Below are 20,513 nucleotides of genomic sequence, written 5' to 3'. Positions count from 1 at the left end.
ACTTCTTGTCTAACCGGTCCTTTCGCTACAGATTAGACGGCACGCTCTCGTCTTCACGCCCCATCCAGGCCGGAGTCCCTCAGGGCTCCGTCTTGTCGCCCCTCCTATTCGCGCTATACACTAGCGACATCCCAAAGCACGATAAAGTGCAATTATCCCTCTTCGCGGACGACACGGCACTCTACGTGTCGAGTCCATACCGCAAAAGAATAGCTCCACTCCTACAATCCGCGACCGATGCATTAGGCAAATGGTTTCGCAAATGGGGTATCACTGTGAACCCCGACAAGAGCGCCGCCGTGCTCTTCAGGCGCGGCGGCCCCGAGGCCATAGATAGTGTCAAACTCTATGGCCAAGCCATTCCATGGCAAAAGCACACTAAATTCCTAGGCGTCACTCTAGACGCACACATGTCATTTAAAGCCCACATTAAGGCAGTCCGTAAGAAAGCCAGCTATGTCCTTAGCCGGCTCTATTACCTTATTAACAGACGCAGTAAAATGTCCCTTAGAAATAAGGTGACACTTTACAAAACGGTGGTCCGTCCAATCCTCACTTATAGTAGTGTAGTTTTCGCGCATTGCGCTCCCAGCTCCATACACAAGCTCCAGACGATTCAGTCGCGGTTCATGAGAACAGCGACTGGAGCGCCCTGGTTCGTGCGTAACGTGGACCTACATAGGGACTTAGAACTCCCCACCATAGCCCAATGGATGAAGCAAGCGTCTAAGCGCTACTTCGACAAGGCTAAAAACCACCCTAACCCATTGGTGACAAAGGCCATCGCATACGTCGCGAAACCCGATCCCACTCATCGTCATAGGCGGCCGAGACATGTCTTGGACGACTCCGACGATGATATTACCAAAGCTAACGCACGGCTAGACTCGGCGATTGAAGCCCAACGTCGAACAAACCGCGACACCGCACACACCACAGCAGAAAGCGTACACCGTCTTCGCCGGCGAAGACGAGGTCCCTTGTTCCGCGTTCCCGCGCCCACCCGGGTGAGCGCCCGTCCGATTAGGGCCCTTCTGGCCTCCTCCACTCAAGCGACAGCTCAAGCCGAGGTTCGTGGTCCCCGTCAAGGGGGGACGCCCTTGTGCATGTCGCTACCAGGGTGAACCTTCAGTTCACCCCCGCGTCCGCGTTAAAATGTAAAAGCCCTTCTGGCTAACATTGAGAAACACCATATAAAAAAAAAAAAAAAAAAAAAAAATAAGGTTCAACGGCACTTTACTGCAACTGCGCTTCTTTCGGCAAATTAATTCACATAAAACGCATTCATAAATTGAGTACGGATTATTATAGACCGTTATATATCTGGATAGCTCACTTTACGAGAAATATAAAAGTTTCGTTTCAGTGCTCAAAAACAGGCATTTGCCAGAGTAAATAATATTTATCAGATAGAATTGAAATCTTTCTAACAAACTTTATAAAAATATTGGAATATTTTCTTTTACAATAATTTCCTGGTGGCGTTGCAAAATTCCACCCTGTTATATCCACTAGGCGCAAAGTAGGCAGAGATAGTTTTGCTAGTTTTTATTTTGAATCATCGTCATAACCTATGACAACTAAGTTTTCCCACAGACCCGTGGGCCGTGACCACGGTCCACTTATGAATGTTTGAATAGTTTATTAGTAAGGTTTTTCTGATATATCTATTGTTTATAAAATAATAATTTATTTTAATTGTGTTTAATTTGCAATAGTGTAAAATAAAAATAAGTTTAAAAATATTTTGTCATTGGAATTAATCGCAAACACCAAAGCTGGTATCGAAATTTTAATTTTAGCCATATGCGCGGCATATGCGTGCTTTACTCAATGCTTTATCAGCTAACTCCGCCAGAGATAACTCAGAGGGCCGTCGCTACATTTCCTGTGTGTGTTCTATACTATTTAATATTATTTTACGCATATTCAGAACAAAATATGACCTCCGCAAACATTTTATTGAACCCGCAGCCGTGGGAATTCCCAGAGTATTGAAAAAGGGAAAAAGCATGAATCATATGTAATCCTTTAATCTTAATGCATTGCTTAGGCCGTGCGTCATGCAGCTAGAGGCTTGTACACTTGTACAGGTAAAATTATCCGCCATTACCTCCCAAGCTGCTATGGTTCATAGACTAACGGCTATAAGAATGAAATTTGCGTCTTGTTTCACACATTATTGGTTTATAGTACGGGAGCTAGCAACGTTTAAAAAAAAGTCATTTTAGTATAGTTGGTTCTTTGATATGCTGTTCCTCTTGCTATTTCGGTTACAGTCCGGGCTGTCTGGCTGGCCGCAGTGGTTGCGTTTATTAGTGCGCATCTTATCTGCACAGGAAAATATCCTTAATTTAAAGTCATTTTTTAACGCGTAATTTTTAATCTTTTGCCTTTAGATAGATCCATCAGACATAATTTTTTTATTGCAAGACGTTTTTTTCGTTGTAAAATAGGTGCCATACGCAATTTTTATTTCAAAATAACTAAAATGTCATCGAAATAAGTGAAATTACATCAACATGAGTCCGCTTAAAAGGTAAGTAATAACTTTATTATTTATATTATATTATCCTTTTTTAATACTTATATTGAATAATTAGTAAACTAATATTTTTAATAGATGGTTTCATATTTATTACACTTTTGGGTATAAATATGAATTTGATGATATTTGTATTTTCTAGTGTTTGATTTTACGCGAGTATTATACATTTTGAAATTAAAGACTTGGGAAAATAATACAATGAATAAATCGCGTTTAAAATCCGTTAAAAAGTCTTTAATTTCTTGATGATATTTGGTTTTTATCAAGTTTACATTAACGTCCTATTTGAGATTCGTTGGGAAAAAGGAGGCGATATGGTAGATTGTTGCAAAAAAACTGTAAATAGTAAAATGAATATTATATATAGTATAAGTAACACAGTGATTACTTATCCTTCACTGGGACTCATGTTGATGGAATTTCACTTATTTCGATGATATTTTAATTATTTTGAAAAAAAAATTGCGTCTGGCACCTATTTAACAACGAAAAAAACGTCTTGCAATAAAAAAATTATGTCTGATGGATCTATCTAAAGGCAAACGATTAAAAATTACGCGTTAAAAAATGACTTTAAATTAAGGATATTTTCCTGTGCAGATAAGATGCGCACTAATAAACGCAACCACTGCGGCCAGCCAGACAGCCCGGACTGTAACCGAAATAGCAAGAGGAACAGCATATCAAAGAACCAACTATACTAAAATGCTCACTTGTCAACGTTGCTACCTCCTAGAATATTAGATGAGAATGTGTACGTAATCTTTAGAAATGAAGGTGTCGTATAAGGTAAAGTTTAACGGCTTTTATGCAAGGATGTCAGTCACAGTCTTTTAATTTAGGTAGGTACTAGCAGTAATCCGCGGACGCGGTTCTACCGAATACCCGCGGCCCCGTCTAAGCGGCACGGCGGAACACAGTGGAGTTTAGTCGGTAGGTCCCTGCACTCAGCAGGGTGAGTCCGACATAACCCAGGGCTCTTTCCCCGAGTGCCCTAGGTATGCTTAAATGCATTCTCCACTATAAAAAAAAAAAGGTACTAGCAGTAAAAGTTTGATTCAATTAGATTTTCGTAAAATGCAGTACTACTTGTGTAAATTGCAATCAACAAATTGGCTAATTATGTTATTGTAAAACCAAACCAAACTAAAAATACAATAAATGTAAAACTATTCATTACATAACGATTGAAACGTAAGCGACAAATTAAATTACTTATAATGAAGTTGCAAGCGCTTATTCAATTAATATCCAATTGCATGACGAGGAACTCGGCCGTATAACTATTCCAATTGTGATATAAATTGATACAACTCTAGGCAATGACATTCAATGTGTCTACTGAAGCGTCCCTGCAAGGGCGTTGAGTTTATAGATCATTTTAAAGGCTAATCTTGAGTAAAGAACCTATTATTGTGTTATTTGCACTTGTAATTCAAGATGTGATACTGATATTTGTTGACAATGTTGTTATATTTTACATAGACATGTTTTTTCTTGAATACCTATCATGTTATTGGTCGATCAAAAATATAAAAATTAAAAACGTGTTTATAAAATTATTAAGGCATATGCGGGTAATTGTAGGACAGCCAACCTTCCATAAATTCAATAAAATACATAAAACACTCCTTTTTAATCGCATATTTTTAGATAATTTCCGTGAAAAAGTGCAAATTGTATTGCAAATATCTCCGTTTACATCTCATTCATCTCAAGCAAGCTATAAATGCGTCCTCAATTCCACTCCAAGAAACGCCATAGCGTTATATTTCCCGAGCAATGCCATAAAACGTGGAATGGGTTTGTAATCCACAAAGGTTAAATCGTTAGGCTATTGAGACATATTCTGCACTTAGCATTACGAGTATAGGTATGCAGAATGCCACACGTAAAGAACATGAATACAGGTAAGGCATACTTGGATTCGATCCAAGCGTGAATGTTTACAAAACTGTAGAAACGAAATTGCTTTAAAACAATTTTCAACGATGAGAAATAATGGCTGAAGTACGCAACGCCGTGCATAATGAAGAGGCCGGTTAATCATACATTAATATTTCAATGAAAAAGGGGTTTTCCAAATTTCATTTACGTCTTTACTTAACAATTTATCGTCCAGTATTATAAAACAAAAGAAGTTAATGCAGAAATATTTAATCTATTAACTAATTAAGGTTTTAACTTCTAATTTCCAAACCAATTGTCCTTAACAAGCAAAATAAAAATGCTAATTGACTTTTGATACACTTACATCGTTTCGAAATTAGATATTTGATTTTATTAAATTATATAAAAGGACTTCGTAGTTAAAATCAACAAAAATTGTTTAAAATCCGTTGGCCATATTAATGAGACTGTTAGTGTAAATAAAAACATGCTTAAAATGGCGACGGAAGCGTCCGAGATACCAGTAAAAAATTCCAATCCCTTAACTTACATCATTAATTAAATTTTAACGGTATAAGGACACCGTATTAAAGCCCTTCTTACATTAAGCGTCCAAACTCCAACTCCGTCCGTTATAATTGTCTTGGATGTTCACATTGAACCTGAAGTAGGCGCTCACATATAGAGTTAAGATTTGAGGTAGGCCTGTAATTTCATAGTCGTCATCTTGTTAAGCGACTCGTCAGCTCTTATCCACCAGCATTTATGATATCTTTGTACATCCTTACCCGTATAGGGGGCGGCTACGTTTATATTAATGACGCCCGGCTCTCCACTTGAGAAGTTACTGCATATTCACTCTTCCTTTAAAACATTGTAATTGTGGCATTTAGATGCCTAACACATATGACCGTGTGTCCGTTTACTCTGAGAAAAATGTCCTTGGCAACATTAGCATGGATTTCGTTGTAAATGTGTTTCAATTGACACAATTGCCCTCACATTATTTTGTATCATGCACATTGTGCATTCGACGCATGTTACAATAAATATTGCAACGTTGTATTAAGTTTCAGTGTTGTCATGTATCGAACGCTCAACGAGCCTTGTATGCGGAATTAATACAATTTTACGATGCTATTATTTATTGAGCATCCATTTTCAATCGACATAACTGGGACATTTGGTACTACACGATAGAAATGAAATTTAACACAATGAATGCGAAAATACGTTTCATATAGTTTGAGAGTCATGGCATAATTTGTTTGGCTTTGTTAGATGATTTCATTTAATTGGTGACATATAAATGTATTGTACAAGTGCTATATCAATTACAGACTCAATGAGTCTGATATTGAACGAGATCCAGTAGGCAAGGCAACAAGCATCGTATCAAATTACAATAAGCCACCGTTCACTTGATTTCATGGAACCGTCATTTATAATTTGCTTAATATTTCACTAAGGTCGTTTATTTTTAGCTTCAACAAAACAACAACACTTGTATCCCATGACAGATACATCGTTGATGTTAATTTTAGGTACGATCAAGTTTATATGTTCATACATATTATCTGTGGTTTATGCGGTTTTCTTCGCTCGAAAATAATTCAATGTTTGAGGTAACGCGGTTCCGAAAGTTTAGATTCATATTGAAAATTAATTAAACATTAATTAGTTGTAAAGTACACGGAGGTATTAATTCAAACGTTAAGAAAATGGCCAGCCGCTCTCCTATTTATTATCTTTTGTTTGGATTCTGAGAATTTTGAATGATGGTAAAAATGACTCAGTCTTGAAGGTCGTCGGCCCCAGTTCGTTTGAAGCGATATCACGGCAAATTGATGCTTCTTACAGGAAGTGCCAGACCCACTGCGAGTTACGAAAAAACCCGCGCCAACAACACGAATCCAATCATAATTTATATTGTTTTAACGTAATAATCATCAGAAAAAACACATCCGAAGCTTGAAAGATCTCAGTAATAGCACAGATGTAATAGCTATCAAAATTATTCCAGTATCGTAATGCCAACAATATCAACGCTAACAAAAGTTTTATGATTAAAGCAAGTTAAATAAATCATAAATGTATTGCGCATAAACGGTTTAGTACTACCTACTTGTAATCATTTTAAAATCGATTTAATCGTCACACATTTTCTTATTAATTTACGAGTATTAAACTCTATCAACACTGTTTATTTGGAAAGTAACAATCTTGTATCAAATTGGTAATATGTGTAATTTTACGATATTTAAACTTATACTTAATTTATTTATAATATACATAAAAAACAATATTCTTCAAACACTATAATATTTACTCAAATATAATGATAGTGTATAAACCCAGTTGCACTAACAGACGACCAGATTGCAGTGTGGAGATAAATTGCGCCTGCGACCTTTATTAACTGGCACACGCTTTCTGTTTTAAAAAAACTTTTGTCCCGTTCACTAGTCTATGTTTTTGACATTGCCTAAGGTTACGGACCCACATCGAAAGTATGCATTTCATGGTTTTTAAGTGGAAATGCTCCAAAATTTACTTAAGCATCAACCTGACCATTACTTTTATTACGCCGACACGCAAGAATAGCGATTATGGCGGTGATAATCTAAATCGTCTTTAAACTGTTTCAAGCGCACTTTCAAGGTTATTTTTTGTCTCTGGTCTGACATTGTTCTCTGAACCTCAAAGTCTATCTATGAATAGGCACTTCTCCCGTATCTTATTCATTCCTCGAAATGTATTTGGGTCAAATACGTTTTAGATACTTACAATAAAATTTCAGTTGTTTGGTCAGTAGGTGGGACTTAGGAGGCAGCTCTCATTATAATAATTTAACAGAGTTAGAAACATTTAGTTGTAGGTAAACATTACGTTTATTAATTTGCATTAATAGTAAAAATTACAAATATGTATGTACGTATAAACACAATCCGAATTCGAAGGCACAATTTATTGAAAATACTAACAAACTAACTTTGTGACAAATCATGATAGACAACTATAAAAATATTACAAACAACTATAACTTGCCATGTAGTTGTATGGAACATGCTATGCAAATTATAATAATTGTTTTAATTGTTCATCTTCTGTTCATCCATCTGGTTATCACGAGGTTTAAAATAAACATAACCTATTGTATCATATTGTACCAGCGTGGGTGACCGGACGAGGCGGACAAGCCTTTATAAAAGACTGAATGTTTTATTGTTTTTATATTGTAAATGGTGCGTTTTTGCCTCAGTCAAATTTTGTAATTATATGCCCTCTAATTGTTTCATTACCACAAATAACTATTAAATTTTAAATAATGTTTTGAATTCGCATAAACTCCCAGTGGTACCAGGAAAGTACGTTGTACCTTTCGGTCGTGGTTCAAGGAATTTATTTTTAAATTACAGTTAATATAACGTTTCGTTCATAAAAAAAGCGTGAATTTTAATAATATTATTAAAATAAAAGGTTGGATTTTATAAGTTTATAGTATTTATGGCGAATTATACTTGTAAGTTATAACAAGCTACATGCACTGTCGGCGTTGCAGTTTGTGATGTGTACCTAATTACATATAAATAATATGCCGGTAAATATTTCACTTTTTGAATAAGATACAATGTGTAATTGTGTAATGACGATTAATTTACAATTTAAAAATAATTAAAATTACTCCTATTTCCCTTTCCAATTAAATTAATCATGATAATTTCAGATGAAATGACTTCCAGTTTCCAAACCAAAATGGCTTATCCTTGGCATACCTCTACATTTACACAGATATTTTATTGGATTCAGTGGTGGGAACGGTGGGAATGAAAAGTTAAAATTTTATATATTTTTTTTAAATCAAATCAAACCTGTTAATTTGCTCGTTAGATACAATCATTTTTTAATTTCATTCAAATTCTTATATTTACTTCACAATATGTACAAAGCCCAACACAATTTTACATACTTTCTATAATCAAAATGATCAAAATATGTATAAAGTATAAATTATACTCACTATAACATTCTTAAGTATAACATACTATAACAACATATTATACCCACTATAACATTCGTAACTAAAACTCGATAAAATGCAACTCTGCTCTATGGTCGATCAGAACAACAGACATGTAGAAAAGACGGTTCGGTTAATTATAAACTAGCTTAAAACTGTTGTTAAAACTATTTAAAAATTAAATAATTTCATCAACTCCTATTAAGCGTGTTATTGTCATCTTCAAAGGTCATTCATAAATTTTTAGTTAATTATTAAAAATTTATCGATGTTGTATTGATATATGTAGATACCATCTTTTTATATAATAACTAGCTGTGCCCTGCGGTTTTACCCGCAGTGATCCGCTCCTGTTGGTCTTAGCGTGATAATAGCCTTCCTCGATAAATGGGCTATCTATCACCGAAAGAATTTTTCAAATCGGATCCGTAGTTCCTGAGATTAGCGCGTTCAAACAAACAAACAAACTCTTCAGCATTATAATATTAGTATAGATTGATAAAAAAACAGTTCGCACAAGAGCTAGCGCGCACGAGCAACTTTGTCTCCGCATAATTCGTTTAGTAAGTAACTAAACCGATTTAAAAAGTTCTTTTCAGAACTAAACCCATTTATATAAAATATTGTTCACTTAATTAATTGAAAAAAAAACAAAAAATTAAAAAAATCTATCAAAAAAAAAAGAAAAAAAACCCCAAAAATATACAAAAAAAAAACACATAAATACAAAAAAATCATTAAATAATATCTGAATTTAATTATTCTTATTTTTTTTATTTACTCTTTTTTAAGGAGCTCGACGCAAAAAGGGATGAATATGTGTCATATTATTATTATTATTATGAATGTGTTAAAATTAACAAATCTAAATGTAATGTTTAATGCCCGTGCGAAGCCGGGACGGGCCGCTAGTTATGATTATAATATATGAAAACAGTTCATATCAGCTTGATCCCACCAAAAACATTTTCATGTAAAATGTTGCCAAGACGAGCCCATATGACTCGCACTGTCAAAAAGTTATCAGATCTCATGTAGAGCGAAGCTTCTAACACTACACGCCCTAACTCTACAAGGCCTAACTTCACAAACTCTACACCTTAGTCAAAATATGTGGCTTGGCCATTTCGCTACATTCACATCGGCGTAAGGTGAAAAATTAATTCACTGTGCATTACTTTTGTGTTATACAATAGTTCTTGTAGTAACGAACGGCCAAGCCACATATTTTGACTAAGGTGTAGAGTTTGTGAAGTTAGGCCTTGTAGAGTTAGGGCGTGTAGTGTTAGAAGCTTCGCTCTACATGAGATCTGATAACTTTTTGACAGTGCGAGTCATATGGGCTCGTCTTGGCAACATTTTACATGAAAATGTTTTTGGTGGGATTTCATTTCTTTTTGTAAGTTGTTTGTAACAAAATTTTATAAGTATGTCGATTAAAGTTTTAATTTTTTTTTAACAAGGAGTACCTATACATATATATATCTAGGGGAACCAAGTTTTAGATTAAAAGATTAGACCTCTAGCGTCATCAAAATTTAATTTAAAATTACAGGTCTCATACAAACTCCCATCCCCTAGTTTAAGGGGTTGGGGGATGAAAGTTACAAGTTTTATAATTTTTTTGTTGTTTGTGTGCTAATACTAGCTTACATACAAAATTTCAGCTTTCTAGGACATTAGGAAATACCTTAAGAATTTTGATGATCATCAGTGAGTCAGTGACGAAATTAGCGTTTTTTAGATATAAATAAAATCTGAAGTATAAAAGCTAATGTAATTAAAACTTAATATGTTGAATAAGTCCGCTATTGACAATATATCCCGAAAAATTTGTTGATCTAGCATAATCCAAACCCAAGTTATGAGGGTTCAAAAAAACGTCGAAGCGCTTCGAGAAAAGGTAGGTAGTGCCCGTGCTTGTTCGCTTGGCTCGTCTTGGCGGGGGCACTACCGTGCCCCCAAATCTCAGCTTGCAATAAAGACTTCATTATGTTACCTATATTGTGTAATTGACAATTAATGTTTGACTTGTTGTTATGACATACTTATGAAGTTTAATTTATGTATTTTTAATTTTAAAAACAAGTTTTCCATACATACAGTTTCTTACTATAATGTGAGTAAATTTGTATTTATTTTATTTTAAATTGTTGTTGTTACTTGTTTTCTGAATTTCCGCATCATTACCATTGAGATAATATTAATATGGAGACGATACCGCCTACATCACTTATGTTCCACTCAACATACGTCATGTGGCGTAACTGCACTCAGTCGCTTGCTCGCTCATTGGCGCGAACGTCACGCTCATTTTTTATTTGTTTTAAAGTGAAACGCATCAAATATGCCTACGTGTGTGTTACGATATTGCACAAATAATACAAAGAATACGGAAAAGTGCAAAGGAATAACTTTTCATCAGTAAGTAACTAGATAATAATTTTTAAAACTTAGTTAGAGCAAAATTTTTGGCGGGCGACATTTTGTCATAGATTAAAAATTTAAGATATGACATTGGGCATGAAATAAGTGTTGTTAGTAATATTTGCTGGCGTATATTTTTATAGTATAAAATAATAATTTTACATATTTAGAAAAGCATAGACTGGTTGTTAATTGAAAAAAGGTGAAATCATGAAATATGAAAATCAATTACTCAATCACCTATTTTTTTTTGTTAATTGATTTTAATCAAGTTTTTAATTGATATTGTATAAGCTACTGACTTGAACGTATAATTGAATTATTATTTATTTATCTGCACTAATATAATAAAGAGGAAAACTTTGTTTGTTTGTTTGATTGTAATTAATAGGCTCATAAACTACTGGACCGATTTTGATGTAAGGAGAATGCCCATTTTTGGTACTGGTTTTTCTCATGCATCAAGACAACAATACTATTAAAAAAAATCTCGGCAATTTAGAGGCCTTCTTACCATCGGAAAATATATTTTGAACAGGGAATGTTTTGTAAAATCTAATAAGACATGTAATTGTTTAGATCCGTTATTATAGATTTAGTGTCCATTACCGGTTACCACGGTAACCAAGCGGTAACTTATTACATTTACTATGGTAAATAGCTAAATGTATTAATATCGATTATTGTTTTCATTGAATTACAAAAAAAATCAATTAACATAAAATCACTCTTTAAGGTATTGTTTATACACTGTAGGTTGTTTTAACAAAGATAGTGAAGTAAAATAATATAAATATGTATATGTATATAAAAAAAAATATTATTATGACATAGCTTGGTAGGTAACCAGTTATTTCTTATTTGTTTCTTTCTTCGAATATGTAGTGAAAAAATGATTCAAACAACAACAACAACAACAACATGTAAACCGAATAAAAACTCAATTGGAATTTTTTAAGTATATATTTAGGTTTTCTTGAAATCCGTCCCGGAAGATTTCTGGTGCCTACCTACACTAGCCGATGAACAGATAGACTTTGTCTGAAAGCATAAGCTCTACGCATAGATTAAATATGTTAATCGAAAAATAACCTTTGGACGATAAAATGTTACCTAAATCACACATAAACCTAACTAAATCGGGGTTATTTAAGTTTTGAGGTTATTTCACATTTTTCTCAATATCTTGAAAACCCCTGTTTTTATCACAAAAAAATCAATTGGTAAAAATCTTTTGAATTTCGAAGAACCCTCCAAAACCACTCTGGCATTGACGCAACACTGTACTGTGGTCCATACTTTCATGGGCATTCTCCTTTTTCACAGACAATCTTAAGACCCTGAGAAAGAACATAGGCTACTTTTTATTGCGAAATATGTGCCACGGGCGAAGCCGGGGCGGACCGCTAGTTCAGAGATAAGTAATTAATATTTTTTCTATTCAAGGTTTCCATGTCTGGGCCGTGAAGAAAGGGAAAAATTATTTTTTTTCTAAAAAAGGCTCAATTTGTAAGGAATAAAACTTCCCATAGCCCTGACTGAACCTAAAACACGAAAAAAATTAAATTATTCCATATGACGTCACTATTTACATCATCCTATATTATATGCCAGATATTGTTAGCCCCGCGTAGTAAAGTCAGTTTATACCTAAAATAAATATTAAGTAAGTACAAAGAAAATTTCAAGTCAACGTGCACGTAAGGAGTGGCACCCAATAAAATAGACAGAATGAAACAAAGTGTCGCCTCTATAGCGGTGAGTCGGTGACATCGCATAATCTATGACTGTCTAGCCGTCATTCGCGCGCCCCGCGCCGCCGCTCTTGGCGCACAGATTTTGTTCGTGGTGTCTGCTCCATATTAATATTATCTCAATGATCATTACTCAATTTTTACGTGCGTAGTAGATATATGTATATTGTATGTGTATAAGGTATAAGTGTAATGGTGCGTGTTTTACGTAGGTGGTAAGCATGTTTTATAGGAAAATGCTTAGAAAAATGATTATAATTCATAAAAAAATTAACCTTGCTGAAAACCGCAACTACATTCAGCTTATTTTTTATATTTTGTGCTCATTTTGACATGAAAATCTTTACATAGCGATAGACTATTTGAATAGCACCAAATAGCAGTTTCTATGACGCCATGTCGAAAGACGAATGCTAAATATCAAAGCTGAATTGTCGGAAGTCGTAACGCTTCTGTAATGGAACCTTTCCTAGTGATTGATGGCTCACGACTACATGATTGATTTTAATACCATATCTCTAGACCCACTTTTATAAGCACTAGATGACAGGTCTTTGAACTTATGACGTAAAGTCTACATCTCGTATTTCGCATTAATCGTTTTATTAAAATAAATCAACAAAGCGCATCCTTCGCGAGACAATGGAGTTCCTCGCGAACGTGACTTGTATTCCTTTTCGTGCAACTATTGTAATTATTCGATTTAGCTCCTACATCACTGGCACTGTACATACGAGTAGATATTATGCAGCTATTTAAATTCATCCCAGTGAGAAACAACGCAGATGATAGTGATCATATTATTTTGTGATCATATAGGTATATCGTATTCAGTAAGGACTTGGACGTTCTTAAAATTTAAGTTTTAACTATTTCTTGGTGTCAGATGTCCAATTTATCTTTACTACTATCAATACATTTCTAGAATGGTTTATGGTGATTATGAGTTGCTATAAAGATGTTCGCATATAGCACATCACCTTTACCTTTTACCTTCAAGCGAAGTACGAAGCTAGGTCGTCGTGAGTCGTGACTCGTAGCTTCCACATGGCTAGTTACGTGATTGCGTATGCGCCTCGCGTCGTATGCTTCCTGTTAATGGACGACTTGTCTGTCTAGTTTATTACGCCCTATACCTAAATGAATTACGTTCATTCTTCCTACAAACAGTTAAGTGATTTTCCTTTCGAAAAGACGTTACTTTGTTATCGTGAATAATTTTGGCTGAGCTCTTAAAATTTCTGTTCTGTTTTTCCAATCTTGATAAAATAAAATATGCACTTAGACGAACAAGACAAACAAAATACTTTATCGGTTTTCTTCCTTAATTGTGTTTTCGGAAATCTATCCGAATACATTAAAAGATAATAGAAATTAGATTTTATCAAATTACAACTAAAATATAATGTCTGTACTAATTAAGTTATCGCGATACCATCATATCACAAACAATTGTGATATGATGAATCACCATAGGTACATGTAACAATATCATAACTTAAAATTTTATGGATTTTAAAATCAACTACACGACTACGCAAAAAATCTAAATGTAACAACAACAAATCCAAAGAAACAAGAAGTTAATAATTATGAGTTGTTACTTTACATTAAATAAGTTCCTGATTAAACGACTTTCGATAGCATTGAACGGACATAATACGTAAGCAAAACATCTTGTAGGAAATATCCACTTATACCTTAAAAATGCATAATTAAATTCACTTTCTAGTCTAACAGAATTACATATGCGACGTTAGTTGCATAATTTGAATCATTTTGAACATTCCGCTGGCTGTTAAACTTGCATATTTAACAGTATTCTCTACCGGTCAAGTCAAATGATGATTATTTTATAACTACAAAATATCTACTTGAAAATAAAAGTCTTTTATTCTTTGTCTAATTACTTTGTCACTCATCAATTATTTTCTATCGGGCGACAATTTTAGTTATACGCGTTTAGTATCGATTTATTTTGTTTAAACGTTTACCTCAATTATGTTTACTCTAATTGATTACAAAATAGGTACAAATATTCTCAAATAATAATCTATGTACCTACAATACTTGATTTAAAAGTTGCATAACATCACACCATTTCGCTAACTTTGGTAAAAATATCCACATGTTTTGGTATATCGAATGTGTGTCAAAAATAGCGTAATGTGATTAAAGTGAAACACTTTCCCTAGTGGAGGTCGGCACCGTGCCTTGAATATTGTCAGCGCGTGTTCACTAACTGCTAAGCGGTTACGATCAACATGAGGCAATTCCGTCATAATGAGATGAACACGGTGACATAAATCACGTATTCCATACGTACACACAGTGAACAAGCACATCGTTAATACAAATCGATCGTCGAAACGTAATAACTTGCAGATTGCGTTGTTTGAATGAGTCGTTTCTAGCATTATCCATAATAGAAGTTACTATTTCTTTGAATTACTATCGAGATGCCGTTCGTTCGTTATGCGAAGGAAATTTGAAACAGTCACGTAGGTAGAAATTCCGATCGTTCCACAGTTTCCAATACAGCTACTTCAATTGTCGAGCCGTCAACCGCAAACGTTCACATATATTTGCGTTGCTGAGAAAACTAAATACTTAAATTCACTGTAGGGGCATTCTTGGTCGACGACTTACGACCCATTGTCCTGACCACTGTGACAAAGTAAGTACGGAAGGTCCATAGACGCCTATGATTTGATGGGGTACTACTACAATACAACAACCTAAGAGTTATTTCAATTCAAGAAATAATTTTCACGTAAAGTACCTAACTATGTTATATAATAATAAAATTGTTTCAAAAATGTCTGGCCTTAGGTATATCATAAACTAGTATTTGTTTACCTCACAAGTAGACAGTAGACTGTGATGTATCTGAAAAATAGTCCAGAAAGCACGAGGTATGCAACTTTTTTTATTCCATCATCTTTAAACTTTTATCTGTATTTTCGTGCAGTTGTTGTTCTTATGCAGCCGCTAGCCATCCGTGTCCATTTTGTGCGAATTACTTAGTACTAAGTAATATAGTATCGTAACTTAACCGGTCTGCCGTCACCCTATCTAAGAGCTATTACATCGTCAACGGTAGCTAGGCTAGCTCCACGCTTGGTTGCGTTTACCCTCAGGGTCATAGTTTATTTATTTACCATGTATCATTTATCCTTCTTTAAGCATCGATGCGTCTTCTTGATTCTCGTACTTTACTGTTGTTTTAGCATGAATGCGACGTGCGCAAACTAAATATTGGTGTAAAAACTTGTATTTATCTTAAAATTGAATCTATATCCTTGATAACTTAATTGCAATGATAATAACCATGTACCAATCAACGATTACAACCTTTACACAGTTTTGTGATGATTTTATTTAAAGATAGCAATTAGTTAAGTACAATATCATGTTCTATGATTAAACACTAATTTGATTAGTATATTCCGGAAATATTCAAGAGAGCTCGTGATTTGAAGAAGGTTATCGAATTAAATTTTTTTTATTGAATAGTAATGTCTCGTGGATTATAAAGTTGTTCATTATCCTCGTATATCAATGGTAAGGAAAACGAAATAGGAAGGAAAATAGTGCATTTATTGCAATATTAATTGCTATTGCTATTATTACAATAACAGTATTAAATATACAATTCAATCAACTCTAACATAATTCGTCCAAATTGATTTAAGTACTTCGTCCTATACAATTTTGTACACCTTTTTGATATTTTAATAAGGTTTCAAGATTTCATAAAACTACTTACTTTCAGTAATTTATTTTCAGAGACACCTCATATCAATAAACATGTAAACACATGTCTTATAACGTCTCTTCGTCCTCACATAACATTCCCTTGTTGAGAATCTAAGATAGTGTGTTAAGGCAATAGGTACCTACGTTAGTGTCGTATATAAGAAAACAGTTATATAAAAACGTTCGATTGTAAATGTACTCCGGTAACACCATGTACGGATGACATACGTTCAAGTCAATACCTAGGCTATAGATCGCAACGGGATAAACGCGAAGTTTATCGCGAGCCAAGGGACACATTTTTATGGAGATAACAGTATGATTTAATACTGCTGCAGAGCATTAATCCGCACGTCTTATACATTATCTCTTAAGATTGAGCAGAGTACATAGTTTCAAGAGTTACGCATTTAATATTAATCGCTAGTCGCATCAACTACTCAAGTCTTCGTATGAGATTAATTATTCCATCCTCGCCTTTCCAGCGAGATAATATCGGAATAGCAACGATCTTGCACTGATAAGCGTGGATCAGAACAAGACTTGCTAATTAAGGAGTGACAAGAAATGCTAATCGCAGAGCTGTGCAGGAATGTTGGATAAGCCTGTGTGATGAAAATATCTGCGACTGGGTTAATTACGTCTTCTAATATGCGCGCATGAAAGTCTCTAGAAAACATTTTAGATAACGATCTAACACGCTCCTGCGTGACATGTCTAAATATTTTTAGTAATATTCAACAGTAAAAATGTGAATACGGGTTTATTATCATACTTTTTATCCACGTATCGATATCGTTGAGTACTGATATGTTAATTAAATGTGTTATTACTTATTGCAGGAGCTGGAATAGTGCGAGGCGCCACCGTGGCGCCTACCTCCACACGTCTGCTGATGACACAATAAATTGTGATGCTGACACGCACAGGACCTTATAGAAGACTACGTCCTAGAGGACGACGGAGGACGTTCTAACAAACCAAACACTAGTATTGTAAGAGCAAGTGCCTAAATTGCTACAAAATGGTGGCTAACCGTCGTAATTTTATCTTTAGAGTGAGTATTGTGATAAACATAGCTGTGCTCCTTTACGCGGCTATGCAACTATCAGGGAACACAGCACCGGGTGTCGTCTGGGTTCCCATGACCGTCGACGGTTCGGAGAGAAGTGCTGAATATAGATACATTAACCAAGATATTCGAAATGAAACTGAAACGAGATCGTTGGATTCTAGTGCTAGTGCAAGAAACTTTGAAGAATCTACGTCTCAAAAGACGCCATCCACGATGGCGACAACGAATAAAACTGCATCGAGTACGGCCACTATACCAGAAGCAGAAAGAAAAGTGATGAGTGCTGTACCTGATGCTGAAGCGTCTAACGCATCAAGCCTTGATATTGATGATGAAGACAACCTGTCGCCGACGACGCAAGCGTATCTGAGGACGCTTTTAGGTTGTAATGATAGAGATATGCTGCCACGAACGGAACAACGAGGAGAATTTTGGGTGCTAAAGAATTTTATTCGAGCAGATCATGGTACCATATTGTGTCACGAATCTGTCACATATACAACTCACGCGGGCTACGAGTTCCTCGATAACGTGCAACCTTTAGTAGAACGGTAAGTCATCACTTAATTGATTTCCAATACAATATTGTAGGCGCTAAAAATAATGTGCCAACACTGACTTTTAGTTTCGTTAATTTCATGTGTCGTCATATCACTTCTCTTATTCTTTATCATTAGTGACTGGCTTACCTTCATTGTAACAATGGTTTTCACAACGTATGACTTACATTTATTGTTGTAAAAGACAAAAGTGTATGCAAAGTGCTGTTATTATTTGATATTTCATACATGCAATAAATTGGCATATTACCTCTATTAAGTCGTACCTGTCTGTTTATGATCAGCGCGAATGAGACTTTATGAGATTTTAAAGAAAATTTATTGATAGAAGAATAAATAATACGTAATTGTTATAAACATGCAATAGCTGCAAAAATATAATCATACAAAATATATACCGATCTCAAAACATACATATTATGTGAAAAGACAAACAACTTTCTTCGATCATCTTGTCAAGCAAGTTTAAAGTAAAATCGCTCCACATATCAAAAATTTTCACTTCTACATAGTTTGAGCAACTACATTTCTTTTGAATCAATGTTTTAATTGCAGTATTCTTGATCTTTCAAATGCTGTTTAAAATAGAAGCATTTTTTTTACCTAGACTTTAAATTATTTTGGCACATTTTTATCTAATTGTCCGAAATGTAACAAAAAATACAAAGAGGCCTCTATTTTTTTTCTGCTGTGTTTCTCGCGTTTGTTTTATTATGATTTTTATATATGCCAACTAAACTAAACTGGTTTAGAATAGAATCCCATTTTTTAATAATATAAAAACAAAAAAACAATAGCAATGCATCAAACCGTGTGATATATTCTTCTATACGTAAAATTGCTTTTACTTATGCAAATGGATCCAAAAAGATTTCTTTTCTATTATTTTATACCGAAGATCTCGTAAATAGTAAGTATAAAGTAAACATAATAAATAGAAAGTCCGGTTCCCTATTCATGTAAATGTTGAGTGGATATCGGACGATTGCATATCAAATAAACATTACTCGCTGGTAATGATAAGTTAGATGCATCTCGGATACGATTAATGGGTACCAGCTAGCACAAGATCTATGGTTTATATTAATATCAATGATACACGCGGAACTCCGGCTGTTCGACTTACACACGTTCTGTAAAAGAAAATTGCATCCAACGTGACTATGATTGACCTCTTATAAACTAGTTTTGTCATCATTTCTGTATTAAGGTGGAGTCAGTACGAAATCATATAAGCCTGCAGTGGGTCAGTGAAATCAACATAATATTATCACAAGGCCTCAAGGGATTCTTGTTAAATTCCTAATAAGATGTTTAAAAGTATAATCAGAATGCTCTTATATTTTCTCTGTTACTATTCCATTAGTTCAGTCATTTTATAATGCTTAAAACAGTATAATCTAAAATTCTGATTATATTCTTACGTCATTACTGAAATCTATATAATGTAGGTAATGATCATAGATAAATCACAGGACGTGGTTCCAAGTGTGCAATGACATCATACGCTATAAGTACTGAAGATAGTGTGATAAATAACTAGAAATAAGATGCGAATAGCGGTCACATTTTAACAAGACCTATCGCCACCTATTACTAGAATACTATGAGCTGACAAAACTCTTTCTAGAACACTAAAGTACGTATTGACATTCAAAGTGATATGAGGGACAATAAATTGCTAGACAAACAGTCTAATTAACATAAATCGATACTAAGTACTACATTTAACCAGCTTTTCTGCTTGAATTATGCGGTGAATATTTTCGTTCTCTATTTCACGTATGGCATATTTTCTTGCTGAAAAAAAGGAGGATTTCAATGAGAAAGCGATCTATCCATCTTCGGGGGCATGGAATTCCCTTAACCCAAGATGCTGATATTTTGTTGTATTCAAGAAAAGGCCTATTATTATTGTAAATATTATTTAAAAATGTTTTCAACACTTACGTTACATACGTACGTACTCACCAACGAGTTATTCAAACAAAAAACAATAAGTGATAATTACGGTAATTGCATACACGTCCATATGTTGACAGTGAAATTGTGTAACAATCGGGCTCAAATTACACACCGAGTGAGGTATCAGACGTCAGTGAAGAACAACCACAATAGGTGGTTAACCGTTTAATATGAGTATCGAGAATGCATTGTCGCTGATCTTTCGCAAGACATACGAGTATCATCAAACCCAAATGAAGAATGAATTACGATACTAGATTTATTAAGATTTTCTGGAGCATTCTTCTTGATGTGTCCAAATTTATTGGTAGCATTAATTTGTTTCCGCATTATTATACCGACGTCAATAAAAATAGTTTTAAAATTTAATTAATCTTAATTAATCATGATAAACCTGATTAAATGTTTCTTCTTAAATATTTAAAAGCACAACTGTTTATATTTAAATGAATTAATGAATTAGTTGCGGAAGTCAACATTTATTATTTCAATATTAAACATTACATTTATCATC

General features: G+C 34.3%; 1 protein-coding gene across 1 annotated transcript in view; it reads left to right on the top strand.

Moving 5' to 3' along the window:
- LOC123701274 (beta-1,4-glucuronyltransferase 1) overlaps window positions 1-20,513 on the top strand; it is a 47,331-nt gene that overhangs the window by 6,639 nt on the left and 20,179 nt on the right. The window contains exon 2 of the mRNA XM_045648693.1: window positions 17,242-18,025. Coding sequence (XP_045504649.1) covers window positions 17,424-18,025 — 602 coding nt within the window. The 5' untranslated portion in view covers window positions 17,242-17,423. The remainder of the gene's footprint in view (window positions 1-17,241; window positions 18,026-20,513) is intronic.

This window comes from Colias croceus, chromosome 2 (genome assembly GCF_905220415.1).
Source record: "Colias croceus chromosome 2, ilColCroc2.1".
Lineage (NCBI taxonomy): Eukaryota > Metazoa > Arthropoda > Insecta > Lepidoptera > Pieridae > Colias > Colias croceus.
This window is presented reverse-complemented; position numbering and strand designations above follow the sequence as displayed.